Below are 24,165 nucleotides of genomic sequence, written 5' to 3' on the forward strand. Positions count from 1 at the left end.
TGTAGCTGATCTCTGAGAGAAGAAATGTAAATGTACAACAGGGCGTTATAAACAAACAGGCGGACTCGGCTGTTCATCTGTGCATCTCGAAGATTACCGGATCTGGTAACTCTTTACGTACAATATTTGCTTCCGCCTCTTGGGCAGCGGAATTGGCTACCCCAATTGTTATCTATTCACATATTCTCTTTCTTCGTAAGTTTTTGTTTGATGACTCTGAGGGTAGGAGGGGTGGTCTATCGGAGGTTGCGACTCGAGACGTCTCGGCTTACTGTCTTTGCTTGTACTTGGCTTTTATCTGACACTATCTTTGCTTGTAGTCGCTGCAACATCAGACAGAATGGTCAAGACTATCGAATCTTATGAAGAGTGGGAATCTCTCGTATGTGGCTCTGTTTTGTTGCGAGATGGTGAGAGCTGATGGAGACAAGACTGGCGGCTCACAAATCGTCGTTGTCGAATACTGGGTAGCAGGAGACGATTCATGCGAAAGTATTTCGCCTTATTTTGCCAAACTTGAAGGAGTATTCACTCATCTCAAGTTTTTCAAAGTTGATGTCGATGAGCAGCCTGCCAGTGGTTTCGTTCTTTGTTGAGAGACTTTGATAACCATGTGTGAGTACGAAATTGCCCAGGATGCCGATGTCAAGACCGTGCCTACTTTTATCGTCTACATGGATGACAACTCCGAGATATCAATTCGCGGGGCCCAACCTGATCTGCTACTTGTGAGTGTTGTATTCGATGGGTAGAAAAGGACTGAGACCTTGTACTACAGAGTTTACTTAGTGAAATCCCATAGGCTATTCTTGTTGCTTGAATGTACAACACAGACCCGGAAAGATGCATATCTATGACAACAGGCAAAGCAATATGAAACAGATAGAAAAAAGATGTACTGATATTGCAGACAATATCCAGTCGAAGTATATCACAGTTTGTTGATAGCCACATGGGTTTATGTCACCATGACAGCGTATTATCTCATAGTCCAAGCATGCCAAAGATGCTTCCAATTCACTTGCCCTTTTCTTTAACAGTCTGTCAAGGGTTTTGAATCCCTTTTGTATACCATTGGGACCCAACTCTGACTCTTGTGGTTCGGCGTGGGTGACATCCATAAAGCCTACTCGAGTCTTCATCGTCCCTATCTATGATCCTGACCATTTCTCAGCCGAAATAGAGCTTTAGCCATCTACCTTCTTGTGAGAATGCCCACAGCACTTCCCTTCCATAGAGGCGTCGAACGTGTGGCTCTTTGAGCTGATCATCTTTGAGAAGAGTTGATTTCTTATTATCTAGTTGATAGTTGAGGTATTCATTTTCACAAACTGAACAGGATATGTAACCACAGAAGCAAATTTGGCTGTGATCAATTAGGGATTTCATTATTACGAACTAAACAGTTTTCAACTCGCGTCCAAAAATGAATAACCCTATTATTGATTACGCCAGGAGCTCCTTACACAAGGCTCAATTTTTGACTGAGATGTAGTTTTTGAGATCTAACCTATACAACAGATATGAAGTGAGGTTAATGATATCGTCTTACTCTCCAACCAGAGCCAGATAGATGAAAAGTATCTTTAAACAACTCTGGAAATACTTGGATGTACGGTTCAAAACACAGGTATCAAGAAATTTGGTAGTTACATCTAGCTCTACAAATGCACATCTACCCACTAGGAAGAAAAGGTAACATTAACGTATACCGACTATCAAGCAAAAAAGAAAAAGTCCATTGATCGCATATTCGTATACGAGTCCGCCTAGGAACAAAGTGAAGAAGCTGGTGATAAGAATGAATAACTACAGGTCGGGATAACAGGTGTAGCCATGTTTGAGACAAGAGAGTCAAGATATGTTGGGTCTATGATAAACAAACGTCCAGCGGTTGTTCTATAAGTGAATGCTGCAATCACTGATTGTGGAAAGTTGTAAAGAGAATCATTATAGAGCCAAAAGACATGCCAAAGCAGCGAAATCATCAAATATTCACAGGGTGGTACCTCTGATCCTTCCAGCCCCCTGATGTGGTCACACTAGGCGCTTGTCCTCCTGGTGGTGCATAAGAGTGCCCTTGGTTCATACCATCGTCGTTCACATCATCCCTATAGGGGCTGCCAGAAGGCGCAAGGCCGCGAGCAGCATAATTATAGGTGGCAGAGTTTCGCATAGGCGTGCGAGCAGCAAGATCAGCCGTGGCAATGGTATTGACGGATTCATTCCGAGAATGCCCGTATGCAGGGGAAGGAGAAGCATAGGCATCGTGGGAAGCGAAGGCAGCCATTGGGTACGCAGATGAGCCTGTGTGAATGTCAGTACAACAACATACGAAGAAATGCAGTATACGTACCTGCAACCGGACCATAAGCATCATTTCTGTCATACCATCCCTTCTCTGTGGCTCCTCTTTGGTTCCTCTTCCTCATGATAAGCCACATCAATAATCCTGCCAAGATGGCTGCAGCACCAACACCCGCACCAATACCAATACCAATTTTGGCACCGCTACTCAATGGGCTGTTACTTGCATTATTTTCACTTTTACCAGCACCAGTGACGGCAGTGTCAGTAGCCTTGCCGGCGGTAGCTGTAGAAGAACCAGATGAAGTAACAGTGGAAGACTGAACAAGCCAATACTTTTGCTTGATGATGTCAGAGGCCTTTTCCGCAATACCATAAGTTGTAGCCATGGTGTGAGCTGACATATGTAAGGGAGCAATGGATGTATCAATGACCCTCAAGTTTCCAGTGCCGTAAACAGTCAACGTAGTGTCGACAACGCCGCCTTGCTCTTTGGGCAACATTGAACATGTACCAAGAGGATGATACTCTGTGCCAGAGTTTTGCTTGGTAAAGTTGGCGAGGGCGTCATCGGTAATCGTTGACCCGGGAGACGTCTCAGTGATCATTACATCAGACAAAGGACTGGCCTTTGCGAGCCGCCTGGCAAAAGCAGATCCATATCCGATAATGTCAATATCGTAGCCGACACCAAAGTAATCGGGGTTGATGTTTGGTTGGGTGAATGGATCAGTAGTGTTGATCATGATTGTGCCTCGAGAGAATGGATGCTGGAGAGCGACCTGGATACCCATTTCGTTTCCACCCTTGCCCAAAAGATGGAAAACAATTTCAAGCTGACCAATTTCTCCAGTAAGCCACTGCTGCTGAATCGCAAATTGTTGCTTCAAACCAGACGCAACGTTCTTGGGAAGGTCAAGCCAAGAAGTGATATCAGAAATAGTAGAGTCTATGGCGGAGCCAACATGGGAAGCGTAAGAGGAAGCGGCAGAAGAAGACTCCATAATATCAGCTAGTGAGGGATCTATAAAGCGTTAACGTGATTTCATAAAACTGGAGAGAACCTACAGCCGACGGCTTCATTGACATAAGTCCACATGCCTGTATGCGAATTCTTGTATTCAGCAAGTTGTTGAGCTTGCAAATCCTGAGAAGCGCTCAAATTACCCCAAGTGAGAGTGCCCATACTAGTCGCAAGATCAGCCCTTGTCCAGAAGTTTTAAAACGCATCTAGCAAAACGACTCACGGGGTGGACCAGTACATTGTATAAGAGACATGATCTTGGAGGTTATGACCGACGGGCAAGTCGACTTTGACATCAATATTCAAAGCGTTGAGTAGGGAGCTGGGCCCAATACCAGAAAGTTGAAGGATTTGAGGGGAGCCAACCGTGCCACCACTACAACCGATGTCAACAGTCTCCCCAAACCACCGAAACGACCTACGCAAGAAGAACCTCCTTGTTCGCCTGTACAGAATACTTGGCAGCGCCCGCAGCAGCCTGAAAAGTGACACCACTGGCCAAAATATTCCCATTGGCGTCTTTGGTTCCGTTGAAAATAACGCTGGTGACCTGCTGCTTGGTCAAAATGACAAGATTGCTCCGTGGAGGTAAAGGATCAATGTATCCCGCCTTGGAGTCCGAACGAGTCTGGTTATGCGTGTTGAGCGTCGAAGCGGTAATAGTAACTCCATGGGTGCTGCCGCCCTCCAAATCCTTTCCAGAAAGACCGAGTGCCTTCCAAGTACTAGACGCGGACGGTCAGCAACCTATGGCGCCGAGTCGGAAACTTACGGAATCCACTTGGCAACCTCGTCAAAGATGTACTCGCATAAACCGGTCTGGATAGGGCCACTGTCACCATGGGCAGACGGATCAATCACCATGCCAAACTTTTTCTGGACGTCGGCAGAAGGAGCCGTAAAGTTTTCAGACTGCATCCGTGTTAGAGCTGCAACACGCAACCAAGTCCTACCTTTTTTATATACTTGTTCATTTCTTCCCAGTTCCACTTTTCATTCCCGTTGGGATTAAGAGCTGTTCCAGTCAGCGCACCGCAAGATACCCAAAAGACACGTACTGGCCCAGGCATCGTATTCAGCCGAAGAAGCGCGTCCCCAAAAGAGACCGTTGATAGCACCTGAACCTCCGAGACCTTTGCCTCTCGGCCAGTGCTTTGTCAACCCCAGCGAGTCCGTTTGTGGGACAGTCGTATACGCCCAGTCGTACGCGCTGCCCGAGAGAGAATGCAGATAAGAGTAACCAGGAATGTCAATCTGATCCTCGACGTCCGTCCCATCGCCGCCAGCCTCTATACAGAGAACCGTCACGTTCTTCCATTCACTCAGCCTTGCTGCCAGCGTCAAACCTGCCACTCCGCCACCCGCAATCACAAAGTCAAATGACTGTCCGTTCACCGAGGACGCGTCTGCCGTGATGGACCGTCTCAGATTTCGACGTTGGGGATGATGAATGTTGTGGGTGTGCGTCAGAGGACGCGAATTGGCGAAGACGCCGGAGAATGCCAGTGGCAAGAGCGGTACGAGTGCGAAAGAGAGCATACTGGCACAGTCGTCGATACTTGATGAAGTTGCAGTCTCAAAATGTGCGCTTTATATCCTCCGCCGGCGACAAAAGGTATTCTCAGCGGCCGTTGACTCGAAACGACGTGAATCGGGACGCTACGGATGAGAGAGGAAAAGTTGAAAGTGAAGATAAATCCACTTTTCGAAAATTTCCTTTACATTTTATATGCTGTGTTGTAAATTGACGACGTCGGAATTTCTCCCCTGATTAGTTGACACTTATTTTTATTTTTATTTTTTCGAGAATATCCCACCTTCCAAATTATCCCTGCCAAGCCCTTTATGCGACATTTCTCTCCATTTCGCTCCATTTTCTTGAGGGAATTTGATTCCGTACTTGTAATGCCGCGTACTGCTCCGACTTATCGTCAACACCTCTTCCGGCACCCAAACCCTCCGAACCTCTCAAGTCTTCCGAGCCCTCCGAAGTGGTGTATACATAGACGGCGGCTACTCCTGGCAAACTCAAAAAGATTGTCTGACAGCAAAGAAGGAATTGGCGCGCAACATCTAGACGATATACAACTATCTCGGGATATAGATAACGTCAGATTACGTAATGACGGATCCCTATCTTCAACGGCCAAGAATGCCAACTTGCGTGGAAAAAAACAACATATATGCACAGCCACTGCACAGCTTGTGATATAAACTATTGTTGGTTGATTGCTGATGAGTCGGAACCTTGACTGGTGGTGAGAGATTACTTTGTAGACATCCCGAGAGCGACTGATCCGACCTTGGTGGAGGACGCTGCTGGTTGGGCTATTGTTGAGAACATTGCTGTGTTATTGGTCTAGATAGTTTGGTTTGATAGGTTTGCCGAGGCCAGCTTGAGGAGACTATGAGAGTTTAGGATTGATTTGTAGGGTTGATAGCTGCCAAATGCTTATGTGACTAAGCAGGCAAACGATGGTGAGCTGGCGGAGAGCTGCAAATACAAATACAAATGCTAGTGCTTTTATAGAATGAATTGTAGTAGATTGATACTAGCAGCTAAGTTGACGCGCCTATGCAACAACTGGTTAGGCATGTGGTGCCTGAACCCCATGACTTTGTGGTTTTCACTTTGACTACATTGTATTTTCTCATTTGCTTTTGTTTTTGCTACCCGTCCAAAACAACTTTATACGCTCCATCATGTCCACTCAAGCTCAATTCGACAAGGCCGTTGCCATCGTCAAGGGACTTCCCGAGGATGGACCTGTCACGCCTACGGACGATGAAAAGCTTGCTGTAGGCGTGGTCTGAGCCTGGGTGTGGGATGATGCTGACAGCGTGGAACAAGTTCTACGCTCACTTCAAACAGGCAAACGAGGGCGACAACAATACGCCTGCCCCTGGCCTTTTCAGCTTTGTTGGCAAAGCCAAGCACGGTGCCTGGAAGAACCTCGCTGGGATGAGCAAAGAGGACGCTCAAGCCAAGTATGTTGAACTCTTGAGGGAGGTGAGTGTTGCGATCACGCTTTGGCTTTGAAGAGTGTGTCTGATGGGTTTGTAGATGCTGACTAAGTCCAACGACGAGTCGTCCAAAAAATACCTTGCAGAGCTTGACGGTGAGCAACAAAGTTGCATAATGATTCAGTTTGGCTGACAAAAGATAGCTGCTGGCGCTCAGGCTTGAGGGACGGAGCGTTGGCTGTCCAATTAAGATCCACGTCGCCCTCTGGGCTCTGGATGTGAGGAATTTTAAATAAGGCGAGGGAGCTAGTTGACGACTGTGATATGTGTTATGCAAGGTCATTCAAGTAGCTACAGGCATCACAGCTGAGCCGGTCTGCAAAACGCCCATACAATGAAGAATACGAAAAAAGTCCAGTGACTGCTCGTTCTTGGCCCAAATTCTATGAGTATGACGAAGACAGCCTGTCGTCCTCTGCCATACACCATCCAGGGACACTCAAGGGCCTATTGGCACATTGCTAAATTAACAAGACACTGAGACTGCTGTAGACGGTGAGATCCAAGATTACCGATGAGACTGTTGAGGATTGAAGGGACAGACACCATGCCGTACCCGTGTTACTCTCCATTGGATACGGCCCATTACAAGGGCCGTATAATCGCTGAGATGTATCCTACACAACAAGTACTAGGGGTTCACCAATAACATCGCGCACACAAGATCCCTCACGACTTTACCTCCAAATGCAAAGCTGTCTCGATACATTGCTATCACTCTTATCCATCAGCAAGAACTGGCAGACGTAGCCAGCTGTGAATCTTGTCGCCAAATTGGGAGAATACGCAATCTGTGTGCAGTGGATATCCTCTTTTTGCATATCGTACTAATCAGCAATAATTAATCTAGTTGCTAGTTGAAGACTCAAATATTCAACGTGTCTTGAACATGAATAATCCCTCAGCGCTTTTAAAGTGATAAGAAATCAAGGTCGCCAACTATCAAACCATCACAGCTGAAACCGTTATGAACCCAAAACAGTACACAATACGTATAGCTAACAAAGAACAGGCCTCGCAACATCAAGATGCATGTTATGAAGAAGGGACTTGGAGATTTGACATGACCTTTGAGGTATGTATAAGGATTCTCGCATTTGAAATAGAAATACTAAATCAATGGTTGTTTGTAGGATATTATTCCATAGGCGAAAGGGAGAGAGAGTTAAAGTTGGATGAGTGGAAAACTATAGCGATCTCTGATGGTCAGTTCAAGTCTATGAGAGAAGAGTCTTGAATTCCAAGACGTGAAAGTAGGAAAAATCAAAGAGAACAAGCTAATATGCAACCTTTATTATAGGGTTCTTGTTCAAAAAGACGACTATGGCGAGATTTACTCTGGTCTAGAAATGGATGCGCCCATGATACTTGCCCTAGTTGTCCAACTAAATCAATCTTGCATAGTCACAGATCCGAATGCTTTGTCAAGGATAAAGGTCAAAATCAAGTTGAAGATGAGTGGTACTGTGGTGTTACGCTTGTGGTAATACCCAAAAGGCATGAAAGTACTGTGTCGTTGCCTTGATTGTTCACTACCAAGAAGCTGATCACAATAACAGAACATGGTTATGATGCCTATCTTTTGTGGCTTTTGCACTATATTCTGGCCTCTCCTGCTTTCCCCAAGTCTTCTCCATAGGTCATTCCTCCTTTTCTAATCGCATGGTGTACTCTACCTCCATCTATTCCATCTGCCATTGCTCCGTACGTTCCTCGCGCCAATGGGAGTTTCCTCTGGGCGGGTGTCAAGGTAGATTTCTACAAAAGATGCTTGTTAAGTTTGGAAGGTAAAAAGGTTTTAGCTCAGCTGAGGCATGAATCATCGTCTTATCTAGAATTTCCTTGACCCTTCCAAAGGTGATAACAATCTCGACTTTGGAAGCCTATACGAGAAAAAGACCTGGAGAGTATATACCTCATATTATCCAAGTCTCACTGCCAAAAGCTTGAAAATATGGCTACATCTTGTGCGGCGTTCATCCAAAATCCCGCTTCGCTTGGGATACTCACAAAGGTTGCCATTCGAAGTTCTTTCAGACGGTAGTCCTCTTGGCGAACAAAAGAGACCCCGCATGGTATAAGACTTGCTTCTGGAAAGGGCTGTGATGAGAATGAAGTTATTGTTATGTTTTGTGTGTTCAATTGTGTCAACGAAGACAAGCTTTCCACCACGTTTGCCCACATTGTACAGCCTAAGCATCTATTTTCGCTCCTTCGAGCCATTGACCATGTCGTCCAAGATTCTAATGCATCATGGGCAGAAGGCGGAGTTTGCGGCTTTAATCCGAAAAGTGAACTTGTCGAATCATGATGTGGAACTGAGAAGAGGTAAGTCGGAACATGCATAAGGTAAGATCTCAACAACAGTGTTTCCGGTGTTTGCTGGTATGACCAGGTAAAGGTCCAGATTAGTGATACCCAGGTGTGGCCTTGGTCATGAAGGTAAAAGGTAGTTGGATATTGTGTGATTTTTGCTTTGGTATGGCGTTGATTTCGTCAAGTATTTGATTAACATGCCGAAGTGATGCTCGTGAAGATGGGAAAGGATAAACCAGCACCATGTAAGTTTGCAAATAACAGTGTTTCAAGTCTTGTTGATGGTTATATAAAAGTTCAGTCAGAATCTCAAAGTTCCACAAAATTGGCTCGTAATTAAAATCTAGGGGACAAAAAATATTGCTCAATTCTTGACGCAAACTTTTGCACTTAACGAGCTGAGAAGTGGCAATTCGCACTGGCTGCGATGATGTGCGGTAATCCATACATCCAAAGGTTCTTATAATACAATCTAGTGTTCTTCATGTGCTTGTTCAAATCGAATACTACTAAAATTGGCTGTCAACCTCATGAAAAGGCAGATAAATCAGACCTACCAATAGCCACAAGCCTTGGGCCCTGCGCAACAGTCGCAAGTCAATATCTATATCCACTACGTTCGTCATGACATACCAGGTTTATCCTGTATAGATTGTCAGCAAAATTCCCAACAATTTGCTTGAAACTGACCAAATTGATGTAAATCTTTGGGTGACCGAGAGCGCCGCCACCTTTATTTTTCCCATAAGTATCCTTCTTCACTTCAGCTCCATACTCACCGCCATCACACACCGCTCTTCTGCCTTGCACAAGTCTCACAGGATCCTCATTTACCATACCCATCGCGCTTGGTCTATTTGGCTGATAGCGTAACGATGTTTGCTCAAATCTTACATTCGCAAACGCATGAGGCTTTGGGTTTTGGTTAGTAGACCACGTGTGGGGGACGTTTGGTGATTGTTGGAGATATGTGGGGGAAACCGCAGTAGGCTGTTCGGCAGGGAGAGGTGTAGGTGGCTCGGGGGCAGTAGATAAGGCCCTAGCCGTCGAGGATGGGTTGTGAAGGCGAAGTAGCCGGGATGTACGGAGGAGGGCCATGGTATTGTTAGTATTATAAATTCAAAAGAATATAGAAATTAGTAGTTGTAAATGGATAATGTTCGGCGATAAGGGGTAATAACGAGTGTGGCACCTACTGGCCAATCATCATGGTACAGTTTCCCCCCATCAATAAATAATAGCCAGTTTTCTACATATATGGTAATCAGCAACGACCACGTGACTTTAACACAAACAATATCTTCCCTTTTCTACTTTTACATCTATTATATTTGTCTTTATCGCCATTTTCTTTGTAAATAGTGTTTTTTTCAGGGGTAAGTTCTATTATCGCATACTAAAAGGATGGACTAAGATGGGAAACGCGGTGCTGACAATTTATTTTGACTTTTAATGTGGACTTGATAATAAAAGCAGCCCGCAAATTACGATATCGATTGAAGCTCAACTCTAATGGCTACCCAAGAGGAACCAAAGAGGAAACGACGTGAGTATCGATGATAATGGAGAACCCGCTTAGCTGATGATTTTGTCGGGTGATATTACTTTGGCAGGTCAAAACGTCGCCTGTGACTGTTGCAAGTTGCGTAGGGTCAAATGTGACTTGGCCTCACTTCTCTTGTCTCTGAACGCTACAAACTCGGTGGCATCAACACCAGAAGTCCGAGACGATGAGATATCACTCGCTCAGCTAGTCAAAGAACATCCGAATGTCGGATGTACAAATTGCAACAATAAATATTTAAAGTGTACAACAAACCAAATTCAGAATCCTACAAGACCGAAGAAAGGCGGTAGAAGGATCGATGAGGCAAGACGTAGGTTTGGCGCAAATGGAGGAGACGATGAGACAAATTCTGCAAGTCCAAAGTCAGATAATCTTAGACCCGAGAGTGATACAAGGACAAGTTATGGCGATGCTCAAGACTCTGTGAGACAGTCGCGGAACTTGGACTACATGCCTCTTACAAATACCCAGCATCAGCGACAGGCTCCGGCCGAGATCACAGGAGACATGGATTCGCAGCTGGCTATCCTTTTGACAGGAAATGTATCACATCCTTCAATTAATCCTGGTTTAACCTCGGTCCAAACATCGTCGGTGGTACCTCTGCTATGCGAGGGACAAGACTCAACCATCCACAACGTGACGTATGACCCACCAACTGACCATGTCTCCTCTATGTCGCCCCGACTCCCGGAAACCCACATGCTACAGGATGTCGATTCATTCGAGACTCTTGATCCCATGATAGCACGCTATACAACAAATCTCGAAGCCGCCTCGATCTGGCAACAGTTTACCACTCACCCTAAAGAGTCGCTTGCCTATGTGCAGCGGACAGGAATGACACCGAAAGCCGCCACGATCATTCCAATGGAGTTGACAGATGAAAATTCATTACTAGGTGATATACGTCGGTCTTATAACCCTGTCGTTGACCCTGTTACGTCCTTGAGCGGTTCAACACCTTCAACTGCTTTCGAAACCCATACGTCTATCGGTCGACCGGTTTCTGTGCAGACTTCACTCCAAATTGCTTCCAATTCCTGTTTTACTACATTTAGCCTTGACACTTCACATCGGAAACGAAATCAGCCTGATTCTCGATCTCCCAGTCCTGGACCTGGCAAGGTCACTATAATACAAGATGATCCGTGGAAGCTGTGGGAAGAAGAACGAGACGCAAGGATTGGCAAATGGGGAAGAAAAGAAGCTATACAGGAAAATTTGGCGGATAGAGCCCTTGGGTATGCATTGAGCCGGCATCTAGTAAAGACTTTTTTTCAAGCCGTGCACTCGTCATTTCCTGTGAGTTGGTATTTCATTTAGAGGCACATGGAGTCACAGTACATTGCAGGTAATATCACCCGAATCGTTCTATCTGGATTGGATTCGAGCGGATCAGCGCTCTGATAGGATGACGCCTGCTCAAGAGGTGCTTTGTTCGGCAATAGAAGCGTGGGGTGCAAGGTACTCAGACTCACATGTGGTATTAGGAATAATGGCCAACAAAGCCAAAACAGCGCCACAAGGTACGTTGTATAGCTTGCATAGTTGGTGAGCAACACAACGTTGACGGCGACCCTACTCGATTTAGTCATTCAGCCAAACGGCACCGTAAGCACCATCCTTGCCCACATCCTCTGTCTCTGCTGACAATTGTATACAGTTCGAAGCAGGAGGTCGAGCGCGTGTGCATTGGGGCCGCGCTCGTCTTTCTGTCTGCAACGCACTTATCGAACGCACACGTCGTCTCATCGATGTGAACGGCCTTCTACGAAAGCCAAGCATCACCGGAATACAGGCTTTAACGTTATTCCAACAGCTTCTGCAAATGACAGACGAAGAAGTCGATGCTCAGTCACATTTCATGGAAGGTCAGTTATTAAGACATATTGACGATAGGAGGATTACTGAAGCGACACAAACAGGGCACCTGATACATTCGACAATAATTGAGCAGATGGGGATACTGGGGTTGATGTGGAATTCAAAGGGGCCGATCGTCACTGGCAACCAAGAGTCGTCAATGTCTCTCATACAGTTGCGGATGAAACAGAGGTCAACGAATCTTTTGTTGAACTTCAAATGTGGAGCTGACATTGCGGTAGGCGATTGTTTTGGGCTCATGCCGTTAATGATTCGTTCTGGGCTGCTTCTTCTGGTAATGAACCCAAAATGTGAGTTGATGTGATGAGCAAATGGACGCAAGTATGACGATATATCATACCTTGGCAGACCTCAAGACGAGATTGATTCCGCTGGCGAATGGCTCAATACTGTTCAAGAACACTTGCCCATTTCCTCCTTCAAAGTATTAACTTTTTTCCTGTCGTGAGTTGTCATTATGTGTTCAAAGCAAGCAAGTAGAATCTAATGTTACTCCAGATGTTATCATAAATTTACCAATATTGCCAGACAGATTGCGAACAAATTAACAGTCAAAGGGAGAAAACAAGGGACTATAGATGTTCCACAGTTTTGTAGTGATACACGGAAATTTTGGGACGAGATTGTACGCATCTAGATTATATTAAAGGTTATTCTGACGACAAAATAGGATTCTGTGATTGAAAGTATGGTAATGAACTTGAGTGGGATCTTGAATAACTGCACCCGCGAAGATTTGTTGGCAGTAGGCTTTTCGCCTTTGGATGTACGGCCTTCCACTTTCTTTGTTCAACTTCTCACTGATATATTGCAAAGTACTTAGCGAACCTTCGTCTCTCTTGCTCTGTTCTCTTACTGTTGATACACCAAGTATTACGCGAACAGCTCACCTTTCGCCAGTCTCTCTCTTCGGCATGTATCATTGCCAGTGAAGATTCACCTGCCTCAACTTTGAGCGGTAACCTTCCAATAGAAGATAGTTTTTGGAGTGCAACGCAGAGTTATGTAGAGATGTTGGAGACATTGAAACGGGATAGCATTGATATGCTCCTGAAAACGTGTAGGGCGCAGACAGAGATGTTTAAAGTAGGTTGATTTGTCCTAGATTGGAGCCTGAGCTGAATTAGTATAGACTATTTTACCTACTGGCATCATTCAAAGTGAATTATATGAATCCCTTCGGGTTCAGTCGTGCGGTGACTGATTGACTGTAGCTGCTACTATCCTTCAGCGCAATTTGATCGCTACGGCTCAGTTGTTAGCCGAAATACCTACCAATGAGCAAGGATATCCGGACGACACAGTCAGTCACTTGTGCATACTAAACTAGGCTGATACTGAGAATGATAATCCAGCCGGGAGGATATGATTGGACATGGGAGGCAAAGCAACGAGAAGTAAATTGCTGCACTGATGCTCTCTACCAGATGGTAAGTCTCTATTAGTTGACCAACTCCAATGACCTCGATTGACGGCTTACAGGGATGGGGTATGTATTAATTGCCAACGTAATTTATAGCTGTGTTTTAATACTGATAAAACTTGACCTCATCACTCAGCTTGGGCTGACGTTACCACTACGCTCGATAAGCTTATGATCACTATGAAGCAAATGACGCCCACTCCTGAAGAATTGGAAACTTACAAATCCCGTAGAAAGCATAATTCTAAAGCAGCATCAAGAAAGGAGCAAGAAGTCAAAGCGAATGAAGAGATTTTGAGTGCCGCGATGAGACATTGGCCGCCTGCGTTAGTCATTCTTTTATGTTGGCTCATCCTGCTAATGACGATGGTATTAGGAATATTCCAGAGATGATTGGAAACATCCTTAAAGTAGATTCTACCTTGGATGGTGGCAGCCACGACCGACCTCTGATATTCCATCATACTCGCTCGTCAGACGAATTTCAGGAACAACAGTTTGATCCGATGAGTGTGTCTCCACATTTTGGAAGAACCGGCTTCAACTCAACCTCACAAGTAGCATACTCTAATCAAAGCAATAACAGATTTAGTGCATTGGAATCAGGTCAAATAGCGGGCGAAATTTCTGTTACTGCCGACATACCTAGACAGGTTTCCAGCATCGAAGTATCTCACCCCGTTGGCCTGCCTTCTTCCGTTTTTGCTCAAAACGACATCTTCGTACAACCCAACTTTGACTTTTCTTATAATGGCGCTTCGACTCAACAAACTCCAATCAATTTTGAATCTGCTATTTCACCGACTCCTTGGACGAATGAGACACAAGTTCCAGACCTTTTGCAGTCTTGGTTCACCCCCAATACTAGCCCGAATGGACACATGCTGATGGATCATGCAAACTGGGAAAGTACGATTCGCTGGCCAATGATGGAAATTGCTTCTGGAGCAGATTTGATTCATCCTGATATCGCTAGGGCATCGGGTATGGGCACAAATGGAGAAAGAATAGTTGGGGGAATGGAAGAAATGATGACAGATCAGGATACATCTGTAACACCCGAGGAGTTGAACAATTTTATCAACCAGTGGGACATGGGCAACCTTGGCATGGGTTAGAGTTGGCGATGCAAGACTTTGACACAATTCATCCAGTACTTGTGTAGTACGACCTCATTGAACGAAATCGGCTCGAACGTTGACCGGAACCAACGTCCATAAATTTCAACATGGTACGTATTTTGTTGTCTCACCAGCATATCCTGACGATCATGCATCATATTTATCATGGTTGGACATGTGTAGATTCAAAAAACATTATAACCAACGACCAATCACTCAACCTCAAAAAGCACCTTCGCTCAAACATTGACATTCACAATAGACAAAAACCAGGCAATCGCGTTCTTCTGCCCAGTTCAATCAAGCCTTCCCAGCATGGCTGGTGGCGGTAGCAGAAACGTCACGTTTCAACTCCGCAGTATTCTCAATATCATTGATACTGCCTTGGCTAGCGTTTGAAGTATACCTGAGAGGAAGGAACTTGTACAGTGGTCGCACAGCCCAAAGGATAAGGATACACAAAATGGGGAGATACTCAAAGATACCGAAAAACACCTCATGGGTAGCGGCATAGCCATAGGCATCTGCAAACATCCAATATAAGCGAAAACCACTCGATCATAAGAAAAACTCACCCTGGGCACCATCCGCAATTCTCATAATAAGCCTGATAAAGAAAAGACCCATGGTAATACAAATCTGAATAAGTGCGGGATGGATAAGAGGATAATTGTCCATATCCTTGTTGGCATTGACAGCGGCGGCAAGAATCCTGGAAGAGCGACGATAGATGACGTAGACAAACACAGTGACGATAATAATGGTGATGGCTTGAAGAACATTACCAGCCAAGAAGATCAAGGTCGACATCTGTCCAAGCAATCAGTCTCTTCTTCCACAAAGCCATATACGAAACGCACTCCAATGGCAAACATGGGCTTGTCACCGGTGATATCGGCACCTTGAGCACCAGCATAAAAGTACTGGCCAGCAATCTGCATGAGAACCCAGACGACATCTAGAATGAGGAAAACTGCCGACAAGCTTGAGCACAACCTTACCCAATAACCGTAACTCACCGACCAACAACGACCTGGGCCTCATAGGAGACATGTGTCTCCCTTCGGGACAATGTTTTGTCAATCGCTGGATAGACTTGTAGATGCCAGCAGTCAGAAGAATCGTAGCAGCCTGGATGAGAAAGATTCCAATCAGAAAAGACAAGCCCTAAGTTGATACCATCAGCTCAGCCTTATGTTAGCATCCATTAAGAACTAACGTTGAAGGGATACCTATGGGAAGAGAGCCTTGCACCATAGCCCAACGCCTCGACTATACAAGTAAAGAAGAAGAGACCATGCCTTGCTTCCAAGTCAGAGTGATTCGCCCATACCAAACACTAACACTTACACGCTTCGGGTGCCCCTACGTTTGAACAAGTACCACAGATGAGGTCCGGCCACACCGATAAAAGTAAGAACACCAATGATACCCATGGCAAGATGAGGAACATAGCCATAGTTCCAAAAGACGGCGTCCGCTGAAGACGCCTGAGGGTTGACAATAGGACCGGTATAACCCATATTACTAAGGAAAAGTGAGCTTTTTACTTGGCAAGTATCAACCAACCTACCTTGTATCTCGTTCTAATAACGTCACAGGTCGTAAAACGTAAAAAGTGTTCGTAAAATTCAGACAGATGCCAGATCCTTTCCAGATTATCCAAATCAAGCAAACCAGGCTTTGTACTGTATTGTAAAGAGAGGAAAGGGCCAAAATGGCCTCCTTATATATCTCTTTTTTCTCTCCAACAAGACGAGCAGGCACAGATTGCGAGCCGCCCCATCTCATCCAGAGTTGGCTGTCAAGGCGATCAGAGCTAAAATGCTCAGCCAACCCGTGTGTCCCAGATGGTTCAACACCCCGACAAATGATCCTAGAATATAACCAGACAAGGTAACAGATGAGGAACCAACATGGCCCAACAGGGACCTGTCTAGAGGAAGGCGCAGAGTCAGACAATGGCGGAGAAGTCAGCAAGCTATCCGCAGGAAGAACGAGCGCCCCACCATCTGACCAGAGCTTGACGCAGGACAATAAACTCGGATATTGGCAGAAATCCAGTCCGACAGCAGAAGCAAGAGAAAGAATCAGAGGGCGCTGAGAGTTACTCTGGACCGTAGCTCGGAGAAGATGGGATCGAAAGAAAAGCGAACCATAGTTTGGTCTCCACAAACAAGGTCTTGTCAAGCCAAAGGGCGAGGGCAGCGGCAGTCCGTTGCTGCCAACAGACTCTGCTCGTCCAATGTCCAGCCACACCACAATCACTGCAAAGGAGGGCGTAAGCATGGGTACACAAGGGCGGTGAATCTGGGATGGATTTCTTGCTGAGAGTATCATCTATTTGGAGGAATACTGGGTGGCTGAACGAGATGAGCAACGATTTGATGTATCACACAAATAGATTAGATAGCAGCTGTTATCCGTTTGCATTGATTGCCGAGATAAGAGAATAGATAAGGCGACGTAGGCCTGATAAAGAGTTATCAGCTCGAGTAAGAAGCCGAGATGCGTGCCTGTATTTTTTTTATCTGCGCCCCATCCTCATCAATATTTGACAACAAACTTGAGAAACAAAAGTTAAAAGTCAAAAATATCTTTCAGCCACACAACTAGACTTGCTTTGCAAAGCCCTGGTTACAAGGGAAAAAGTGTTGGAGCTGGTCCTGAAGAGGACAGTGAGCATTTACTGGAAACGGATTTTATTTGGGATGTGGAATCGGCATATGCCCTTACTCGGTGTGTAGAGGGGTAAGGGAGAGTAGATCGCAAGCGGGTCTCCGGGCTAGAGATGCTGGTTTAGCAGGAGAGTTTGGTTTGCATTCCGGTTGGGTGTGGGAAGCAGTACGTCTTCCGATTACTGAGACTGTCTTACAATGTTATTAGGCGTTGAGTGTTTTAATATACGTAGAAGGGAGATGGCTACTTTCCTACTATGGCTATGATAGATGAGCCTTGGTTTGCGCAGCGTCTTTCGTTCTCCGAGCTGTCCATTAGGTTTTCGCCCCGCCTAAAGATGTGTGTGATGAGCAACTATCAAGTTGTGTTGCTTCGGATTCATTGTAGCGATGATGGGAACGGAGGATCTCATTTAGAGGAGTGGCACACAAGAATTCATAAGAGTGAGTGGCAGATGGCGCAACCATGATGCATGATCATGTCAAAATATGGTAGTCTTTTTTCACAACACGTTTGATCATGGACCTGGCCTGGCGGCGAAAAGCTCGTCGAGTTCTACGAATTTATCAATATCCACAGTCAATGACAGCGGGAAACTCACCTCTGTCAAGGTCGTCCTTGTCTCTTTCCCTCCGCACACCACCTCTCTGGAAACCCCTATTTTTTCTTACTGTAGGTTCCTCTCGACCATAATCGACGTCAATATCCATTGTTTCACCACTCCTAATCGCTTCGAGCTCCTTATCGAGGTCTTCTTGTGACAATTTGCCCCTGTCGGCCCTTTTCCTTCTGTTCGGTGGAGGTCTGTCATAAGGCTTACGCTCTCTGCCAAGACGCCTGTACAAATCTCGACCGCCAGAAGTTAGCTCAACAGCATCGACACCTCTTTCCCAAGTATGAGGGATATCGACATGTCCCTTCTGTCTCTCATGGCTATCAAACCCAGGGCGAGAATGACTCGCGACTTCTTTGCCAGCAGAGAAGCCATGCTTTCGGTACCATTCTGATTCTTGACCACCTTTTCGGTGAGATTGATCACTCTCTAGGCCGTATCTTAGAGCGATACGAGCAAAAGGATTCACACCGGGAGCTAAGGTTATATCTTCAATTGTTACTGAAGGTTGAGACGAAGCTTCATCTCGTACTGGACTCCGACGCCTAGCAAACATCCCTCGTCCTCTCTTCAAGACATTTTCGTTTTCGCCAAGACTATCCGATTTCGTCGTAGCTATTGTACCCGTCCCTACTGAGTCGCCAACATCAGCTCGGGGAAGAAGAGACACAGGAAATGAATGTGCCGAACGATCGAGCAGAGGATCATCCTCAGTCATATCGAAGCCGGTTTTGGACAATAGTGCTAGAGACAAAAGAGCTTCTGCTGGCGTAGGAAATAAAAGATGTAGTGTCGTGTCATTTATCCATTCAATACCTAAACAAACGTAAGACGCATACGCCAGAGAACTGCAAACGACAAACCCATTGGTTTGGAACCAAGTTGAGAACACCAAGTGAATATTTTTGCTGTTGACATGTGCTGTATAAGCTCTGAATGAACATAGAGTGCTTGTGTCTTTATACGTTCTTCAGATCCTTGCGTTATCTCCTCTGATACATTTCATCAGTACATGACAGTCTGCTCTGCAGCCGACCAGAGTTAATCACCTAGCCATGGCGAGGGGTCTTGCTGATCTAAATCTTCAGCCAGTTTTCTCAATTTCAAGTCTTTCTTGAGCCTTTTCTCTCCATCCATATGTAGAATTGCAGGTGTTTCTTCCATCAAATACACCTTGTTTGACATACGACCCATGAGGGACTTTACGTGGTCTGGAATGGCAGGATCATAATCATCCAGAGCCTGATCAAGACCTTGCGGACCTTGTGGAGCGGCTACCTCTGGATGAGCAGCTTCTGGAGGAGGCGTAGCGTCGTAAGGAAGAGCCATTGAATTAAATGATTTAAAAAATGAGTGATAAAAATTGTTAAAGAATCAACAAAAGTAATTGCATAAAAGCAATGAATAGAATGAGATGTCCCATGTGTCCGGACATTCTGTCGCGTGTCCTAAAGTAGACATCTCTATTTTACTTCCGGACATTTGCATTAAGCAGTGTTCATCTCTTTACTTTTGATTTCTACATTTCTTTTGAATTTGCTTTTTCTTTTTTCTTTCTTTGTTACATCTATTTATTATAAAAGGTGGCACTCAAAAGGCCGCTTTGAAAGAAGCTGTAACTTACTGAAACACAACTTTGTTCCTTTCTACTTTATCATCAATCATCGCACCTAATGGGTCTCTTCAAGCGCAAAACCGAACCGCTTATCCCTCCTGTAGCCCCTACAGCAGGACAACAGGCTGCCTCATCTCAGCCGAAGCAAGATCTTTACGCAGCGCCTGCTGGAGGGAGAAGGTACGGGGCGGAGGGGGGAGACCCGTACGCAAGACCCACAGACCCCTACACTCGTCCTACAGGAGGCGGGAGTGACCCTTATACCAAACCAGCATACGGCAACAACGGAGATCCATATACAAGAAGGACAGGTGCCTACTCTGCTGGTGCTGTAAACGGTAATGCGGCAAATGATGAGGCCAGAGCCCAGCTCTTTGCGGGCTATGATGCAAAACCTAATGTCGACGAGAGAAAATGGGGCTACGAAGGGCGAGAAATGGAGGAAGACTTTGACGAGGATGAAGAGGTTGAGGGAATCAAGCAAGAGATGAGAGGTATCAAGCAGGAGAGTCTTGCCAGTACTCGGTATGTCTGTACTCGGCATGTCAATGTTGCTACTGACAAGCTGTCAATAGAAACACTGTGGCATTGGCAAGACAGGCTGAAGATAATGCAAGAGGCACCATTGGCAAATTGGCCGACCAATCTGGTATGCCATTTCCTTGTTGCTTTTAGGAAGCGTGCTGACGGTCGAATAGAACGTATTGCCAACTCTGAGAGGTATCTCGACATGGCCAAGGCCAACAACCAGCGTGCTGAGGACAAGGCTGCCGAATTGAAACAGTTGAACAGAAGCATTTTCAGGCCTGTCATCGTCTGGAACAAGGTAAGTCAAAGCAGAATATTGTTTCAGTCAAGTTGATTCCCTGCACAGGATGCCAAACGCCAAGCGGAAGAGGACAAAATCAATGAGCGACATGCTATGGAGCGTGTCGATCGTGCAAAAGCTATCATGGACGTTTCCGACACCCGTAAACGTCTCGGCGCTGCTGCCGATCCTTCTCCTTATGGATCCTCCGAACCTGCCGCAGGTGTACAAAAAGCACGCAAAAATGCTCGCGCAAGGTATCAATACGATGCTACAGCCTCTGATGATGAACTTGAAGACGAACTGGATCAAAATTTGGATGAAACGTATGAGATTACAAAGCGACTAAAGAACCTTGCCTCTGCTATGGGCGATGAAGTCAAGGGCCAGAACGAGAGGCTGGGCAGGGTTACAGATAAAACTGAGAACCTGGAATTTGCAGTGATGAAGAACACAGAGAGGCTAAAGAGAATTCGCTAGAGATTTGCGCAGCCCTTCTGTATAAGAGATTGAGTTATTTATGGCTACGTCTACTCATATACAATAGACCTATATCAGACTTGTTTTGAAATGTACAGGTATGATTTCCATCATAAACATACAAAGGATTAGAAATCACAATCACCATTGATGATCTTTTGAAGGCAGATATTAAGAAAGTGATGACGCAACTGCTTGGAACTCACTTCTACTTTTGACTTTGTTGTCAATTACTCGCCGCCAAGGTATTTTATCTTTTATACATATTTCTCAACTTGGTTTTTTAACACTATTCGCAAGAAAGTATTGAAGGCATACCAAGATACAAATTACAAGCGCGACAGATCGATAAATACAAGTACCTAATCCTTTTCCTTGCCCGGTCGACATGACAGATCATCCACCTTCATACGCTCCAACCCTTCCTCAAATACTTATCCTTCCATTGCCTGAAGCTACATCGTTCTTTCAAGGTCCATTTGTACAAGGGGAAGTCTTTGTAAAAGGTTTGGGCGCAGAGGGCCAAGTGGACGTTCAAGCATTGCGAGTTCCTTTGTCTGTATGTGAACGCTCTGGGCTGACCACCAGTCTAGGACGATCCAACTTGATTTGAAGGGATATCTTCCAGGGTGTGACGTATTGAGCTTGTATGAATTCCCAATAGAAACGTTATATTCCGTGACCAGTGAAGAGGCACAAACAAGTCCCAACAAAGGATTGCCTACCTCCCATAGGTTCACCATCCCATTACCTGATGGCCTGCCTGAACCGATATGGTCGCCATCGCTAGCTGAAGGAAGAGAATCAGAGAGTAGCCAGCCTGTGCCGGGTACCATCAACTTATCGGCTTATAACAAAGGCGAGATCCGCTACACTCTCACCGTTACCGCCACGCATTCCAATCAGACCACGGCCAGCGCAGTTACCATAGAGGGTACACCTCAGACACCACTCCCACCTGCTTCACTCCCCGCACAAGAGGTTTCTGAAACTCTCACTCGTTCCGGTATAAGAACAAAGATTCTGTTGTCAACGGATAAACCGAGACTAGGGCAATTGATACACCTGGGTGTAGAAGTCAAACCTGAGGAAAGAGGAAAAACAGGCGTGGCTGGGCTCTCGTCTGCGCCAGACGTAAAGGGCACATTGAGAAGACTGAGACGTATCAGAGTAGAGTTTCTTCGTCTTATCACCATTCATTCGCCACATGAACGGCCTCAGGAGCACTTGTCCCTATTGCATTCCTCCGGTAAATCCGTACGATATCCGGGTGCAAACAGACCGCCTCCAAGATTACTTTTCACCCTACCAACGATACATACCAGCGCTGTCGCGGACCAGACATGGGCAGAGATCAGTATGAGGGCTGGCTGGTGGGAAGTTCAGTTCAGAATCAGGGTTTCTGTCGGGTTTGGAGAAAGTGGCGCTGCCAGCGGGAGCAGCGCAAATGATGATGATTGGGTTATTGAGCATCCCATAACCGTCCTACCCAGAATCTGGGCCCCTCCCGATCTTGTTTCTTCACCTTTGTACGAATACCTCGCCCTCGATGGTCCTTCAGAGCCGTTCGCAACGAATCAGACATCCAGTCTCACTGCCGAAGACCTTGCCAGAGAAGCGAGGGAAGCCTATCGCCTCAAAGGGCGAGATGTCGTCGGCGATGGCGGGACTCTGAGAGTAGACAATGCTAACCACGAAGAGGAGCTTCCTCCACCTTTTGAGACTGGGCAGGACCATCCAAGCGCCGGTCCATCGTTTTATGCCCCAGGTACGATATCTGAAAACCAAGTGGGAGCAAGCGACCTACCAACCTTTCTAGAGAGTGAAGCGCAAATGCGACAGGGTCTACAGCCATTGGAATCACGAGGCAAGGAGAGAGAAGAAAGGCAGGGTTCGCTCAGTGTCGGCCACGAAGGGCTACGCGGAGAATTGGCAAGCTGGAAAGAGGTGAGTCTCCTTCCGCTCGGGCTACATCAACGGTGACTGATCCAAGGATAGAATGATGGGTACGAGACGTTCTCCCAACCTCCGCCTTGCTTGTCAGCCTCGATGCATGCCCGTGGATCTATTGACCCACCTCAGGACGGGGAGACTCCTCTCCCTGAAGAAGTAGTCGGGGATGTCGCCGCTCGCCTCGGGCTCGATCATTCTGCTCGAGAAGGTATCGAACTGATGGAGCGTTTGGGCTTGGGAGACGGGACGAGGGTTGTGGATCTCCAAGACGATCTCCCACCTGGAATCGACGAGCCATCTCTCCCTGCGTTGCCTTCTTCGTTCACCGCTCAGCGCCATCCAGCGTTTCAACCTCCACCTCCGCACCTGGACCCTATGGAGCCACTTCCAACTCACGCTGAGCCACCTCACGATCCGCCTTCGTTTGATGCTTCCCAAGCTGCCAGCGCCGTTGGCGTCGCCGCAACCTCCATCCCTTCATCAAGGATCACCCATGCAGGGACTGTCACGACCGGTGACCGAGTGCTCAGCCGAATCCAAGAGGACGCACCGCCGGATTATGAGCGAGGCGGTTTACCTCCATACAGCCAAGGGTAGATATCTATGCATGGTCCATTTGCCTCTCGTCCAGACTCTTTGTCACTCCATCCATCCATCTATCTCCTCTCCGTCACCAGCCTAACCATATTCACCGAAAGCAGTCAACATGCATCCAACGCAAAAACACTTTCCATCCACTGAAACGCCTCACTGACGCCACGAACCAAACAACGCTTATACGGCCGAGCACGCCACGGAGCATCCGGGCCGGACCCTTCATGACCCATCCGGAGATTTTCCAAACATAAGGTTGAGATTGGCGGAAAGACGGAGATTTTCGTCTGCGAATTGGCAATGATAACGATAAAGCCGGACGAAACTATCGGCTCGGCTTTATCGTTATCTCTGCCAACGACTCTCAGCCATCTCTGGTTGCTATCACCGTGGCATATCCCAAGACGAGCGACATGATACCTCAAGAGGCAGCCGGGTGATCTGGTCCCTTCGGCCACGACCGATCGAGCCGGCGCTTAGTCAGAATAGCCGCCGCTGACTAATGGAAGGACCAAACAAATCGTCATAACGGATGAGGATTCGCGTGGTGGTTGTCGAGCGGTGGATCAAAGCCACGTGGCAAGTGGCTCCAAAGCGGAGATCTCCGACGTTGTCCTTCCGGTATAACTCCGGAACGGATCAGAATGGCAAACACGCACCCCTATTATCCACCCGATAGCCGAACACTTGGTAGCGACTGAAGGGATTTTTTTTTTCCCTTTTTTTATTTTATTTATTTATTTTTATTTATATT

General features: G+C 46.3%; 11 protein-coding genes across 11 annotated transcripts; 7 read left to right on the plus strand and 4 right to left on the minus strand.

Moving 5' to 3' along the window:
- Positions 1 to 340: 340 nt before the first annotated feature.
- L203_104307 (uncharacterized protein) lies at positions 341 to 802 on the plus strand (the record flags this gene model as incomplete). The annotated part of the gene is made up of 4 exons (XM_066213694.1): positions 341 to 382; positions 432 to 584; positions 636 to 728; positions 779 to 802. The coding sequence occupies 4 exons, from the start codon at positions 341 to 343 to the stop codon at positions 800 to 802; spliced, it is 312 nt and encodes a 103-aa protein (XP_066069791.1).
- A 1,185-nt stretch (positions 803 to 1,987) lies between these two features.
- L203_104308 (uncharacterized protein) lies at positions 1,988 to 4,870 on the minus strand (the record flags this gene model as incomplete). Its single annotated transcript, XM_066213695.1, has 8 exons — positions 1,988 to 2,307; positions 2,357 to 3,331; positions 3,376 to 3,494; positions 3,555 to 3,707; positions 3,754 to 4,056; positions 4,104 to 4,243; positions 4,285 to 4,346; positions 4,390 to 4,870. 8 exons carry the CDS (start codon positions 4,868 to 4,870, stop codon positions 1,988 to 1,990), a joined length of 2,553 nt encoding a protein of 850 aa, XP_066069792.1.
- A 1,164-nt stretch (positions 4,871 to 6,034) lies between these two features.
- Positions 6,035 to 6,518, plus strand: L203_104309 (uncharacterized protein; the record flags this gene model as incomplete). The annotated part of the gene is made up of 4 exons (XM_066213696.1): positions 6,035 to 6,130; positions 6,183 to 6,341; positions 6,396 to 6,450; positions 6,499 to 6,518. The coding sequence occupies 4 exons, from the start codon at positions 6,035 to 6,037 to the stop codon at positions 6,516 to 6,518; spliced, it is 330 nt and encodes a 109-aa protein (XP_066069793.1).
- Positions 6,519 to 7,557: 1,039 nt separating this feature from the next.
- On the plus strand, positions 7,558 to 7,994 carry L203_104310 (uncharacterized protein; the record flags this gene model as incomplete). Its single annotated transcript, XM_066213697.1, has 3 exons — positions 7,558 to 7,560; positions 7,656 to 7,860; positions 7,915 to 7,994. 3 exons carry the CDS (start codon positions 7,558 to 7,560, stop codon positions 7,992 to 7,994), a joined length of 288 nt encoding a protein of 95 aa, XP_066069794.1.
- Positions 7,995 to 9,143: 1,149 nt separating this feature from the next.
- L203_104311 (uncharacterized protein) lies at positions 9,144 to 9,769 on the minus strand (the record flags this gene model as incomplete). Its single annotated transcript, XM_066213698.1, has 5 exons — positions 9,144 to 9,180; positions 9,229 to 9,250; positions 9,305 to 9,314; positions 9,362 to 9,402; positions 9,451 to 9,769. 5 exons carry the CDS (start codon positions 9,767 to 9,769, stop codon positions 9,144 to 9,146), a joined length of 429 nt encoding a protein of 142 aa, XP_066069795.1.
- Positions 9,770 to 10,183: 414 nt separating this feature from the next.
- L203_104312 (uncharacterized protein) lies at positions 10,184 to 13,625 on the plus strand (the record flags this gene model as incomplete). The annotated part of the gene is made up of 15 exons (XM_066213699.1): positions 10,184 to 10,217; positions 10,285 to 11,543; positions 11,593 to 11,767; positions 11,833 to 11,852; positions 11,905 to 12,112; positions 12,167 to 12,296; positions 12,347 to 12,415; positions 12,474 to 12,569; positions 12,624 to 12,750; positions 12,796 to 12,891; positions 12,942 to 13,211; positions 13,258 to 13,285; positions 13,340 to 13,428; positions 13,481 to 13,555; positions 13,608 to 13,625. The coding sequence occupies 15 exons, from the start codon at positions 10,184 to 10,186 to the stop codon at positions 13,623 to 13,625; spliced, it is 2,694 nt and encodes an 897-aa protein (XP_066069796.1).
- A 229-nt stretch (positions 13,626 to 13,854) lies between these two features.
- L203_104313 (uncharacterized protein) lies at positions 13,855 to 14,666 on the plus strand (the record flags this gene model as incomplete). The annotated part of the gene is made up of 2 exons (XM_066213700.1): positions 13,855 to 13,874; positions 13,925 to 14,666. The coding sequence occupies 2 exons, from the start codon at positions 13,855 to 13,857 to the stop codon at positions 14,664 to 14,666; spliced, it is 762 nt and encodes a 253-aa protein (XP_066069797.1).
- A 303-nt stretch (positions 14,667 to 14,969) lies between these two features.
- Positions 14,970 to 17,009, minus strand: L203_104314 (uncharacterized protein; the record flags this gene model as incomplete). The annotated part of the gene is made up of 7 exons (XM_066213701.1): positions 14,970 to 15,193; positions 15,245 to 15,479; positions 15,530 to 15,642; positions 15,689 to 15,836; positions 15,889 to 15,970; positions 16,020 to 16,196; positions 16,243 to 17,009. The coding sequence occupies 7 exons, from the start codon at positions 17,007 to 17,009 to the stop codon at positions 14,970 to 14,972; spliced, it is 1,746 nt and encodes a 581-aa protein (XP_066069798.1).
- Positions 17,010 to 17,865: 856 nt separating this feature from the next.
- On the minus strand, positions 17,866 to 19,290 carry L203_104315 (uncharacterized protein; the record flags this gene model as incomplete). The annotated part of the gene is made up of 4 exons (XM_066213702.1): positions 17,866 to 17,903; positions 17,950 to 18,777; positions 18,825 to 18,953; positions 19,011 to 19,290. 4 exons carry the CDS (start codon positions 19,288 to 19,290, stop codon positions 17,866 to 17,868), a joined length of 1,275 nt encoding a protein of 424 aa, XP_066069799.1.
- A 344-nt stretch (positions 19,291 to 19,634) lies between these two features.
- Positions 19,635 to 20,864, plus strand: L203_104316 (uncharacterized protein; the record flags this gene model as incomplete). The annotated part of the gene is made up of 4 exons (XM_066213703.1): positions 19,635 to 20,101; positions 20,152 to 20,225; positions 20,275 to 20,402; positions 20,451 to 20,864. The coding sequence occupies 4 exons, from the start codon at positions 19,635 to 19,637 to the stop codon at positions 20,862 to 20,864; spliced, it is 1,083 nt and encodes a 360-aa protein (XP_066069800.1).
- A 388-nt stretch (positions 20,865 to 21,252) lies between these two features.
- L203_104317 (uncharacterized protein) lies at positions 21,253 to 23,414 on the plus strand (the record flags this gene model as incomplete). The annotated part of the gene is made up of 3 exons (XM_066213704.1): positions 21,253 to 21,407; positions 21,458 to 22,811; positions 22,863 to 23,414. 3 exons carry the CDS (start codon positions 21,253 to 21,255, stop codon positions 23,412 to 23,414), a joined length of 2,061 nt encoding a protein of 686 aa, XP_066069801.1.
- Positions 23,415 to 24,165: the final 751 nt, after the last annotated feature.

Source organism: Cryptococcus depauperatus, chromosome 5, assembly GCF_001720195.1.
Source record: "Cryptococcus depauperatus CBS 7841 chromosome 5, complete sequence".
In the NCBI taxonomy this organism is placed as follows: Eukaryota; Fungi; Basidiomycota; class Tremellomycetes; order Tremellales; family Cryptococcaceae; genus Cryptococcus; species Cryptococcus depauperatus.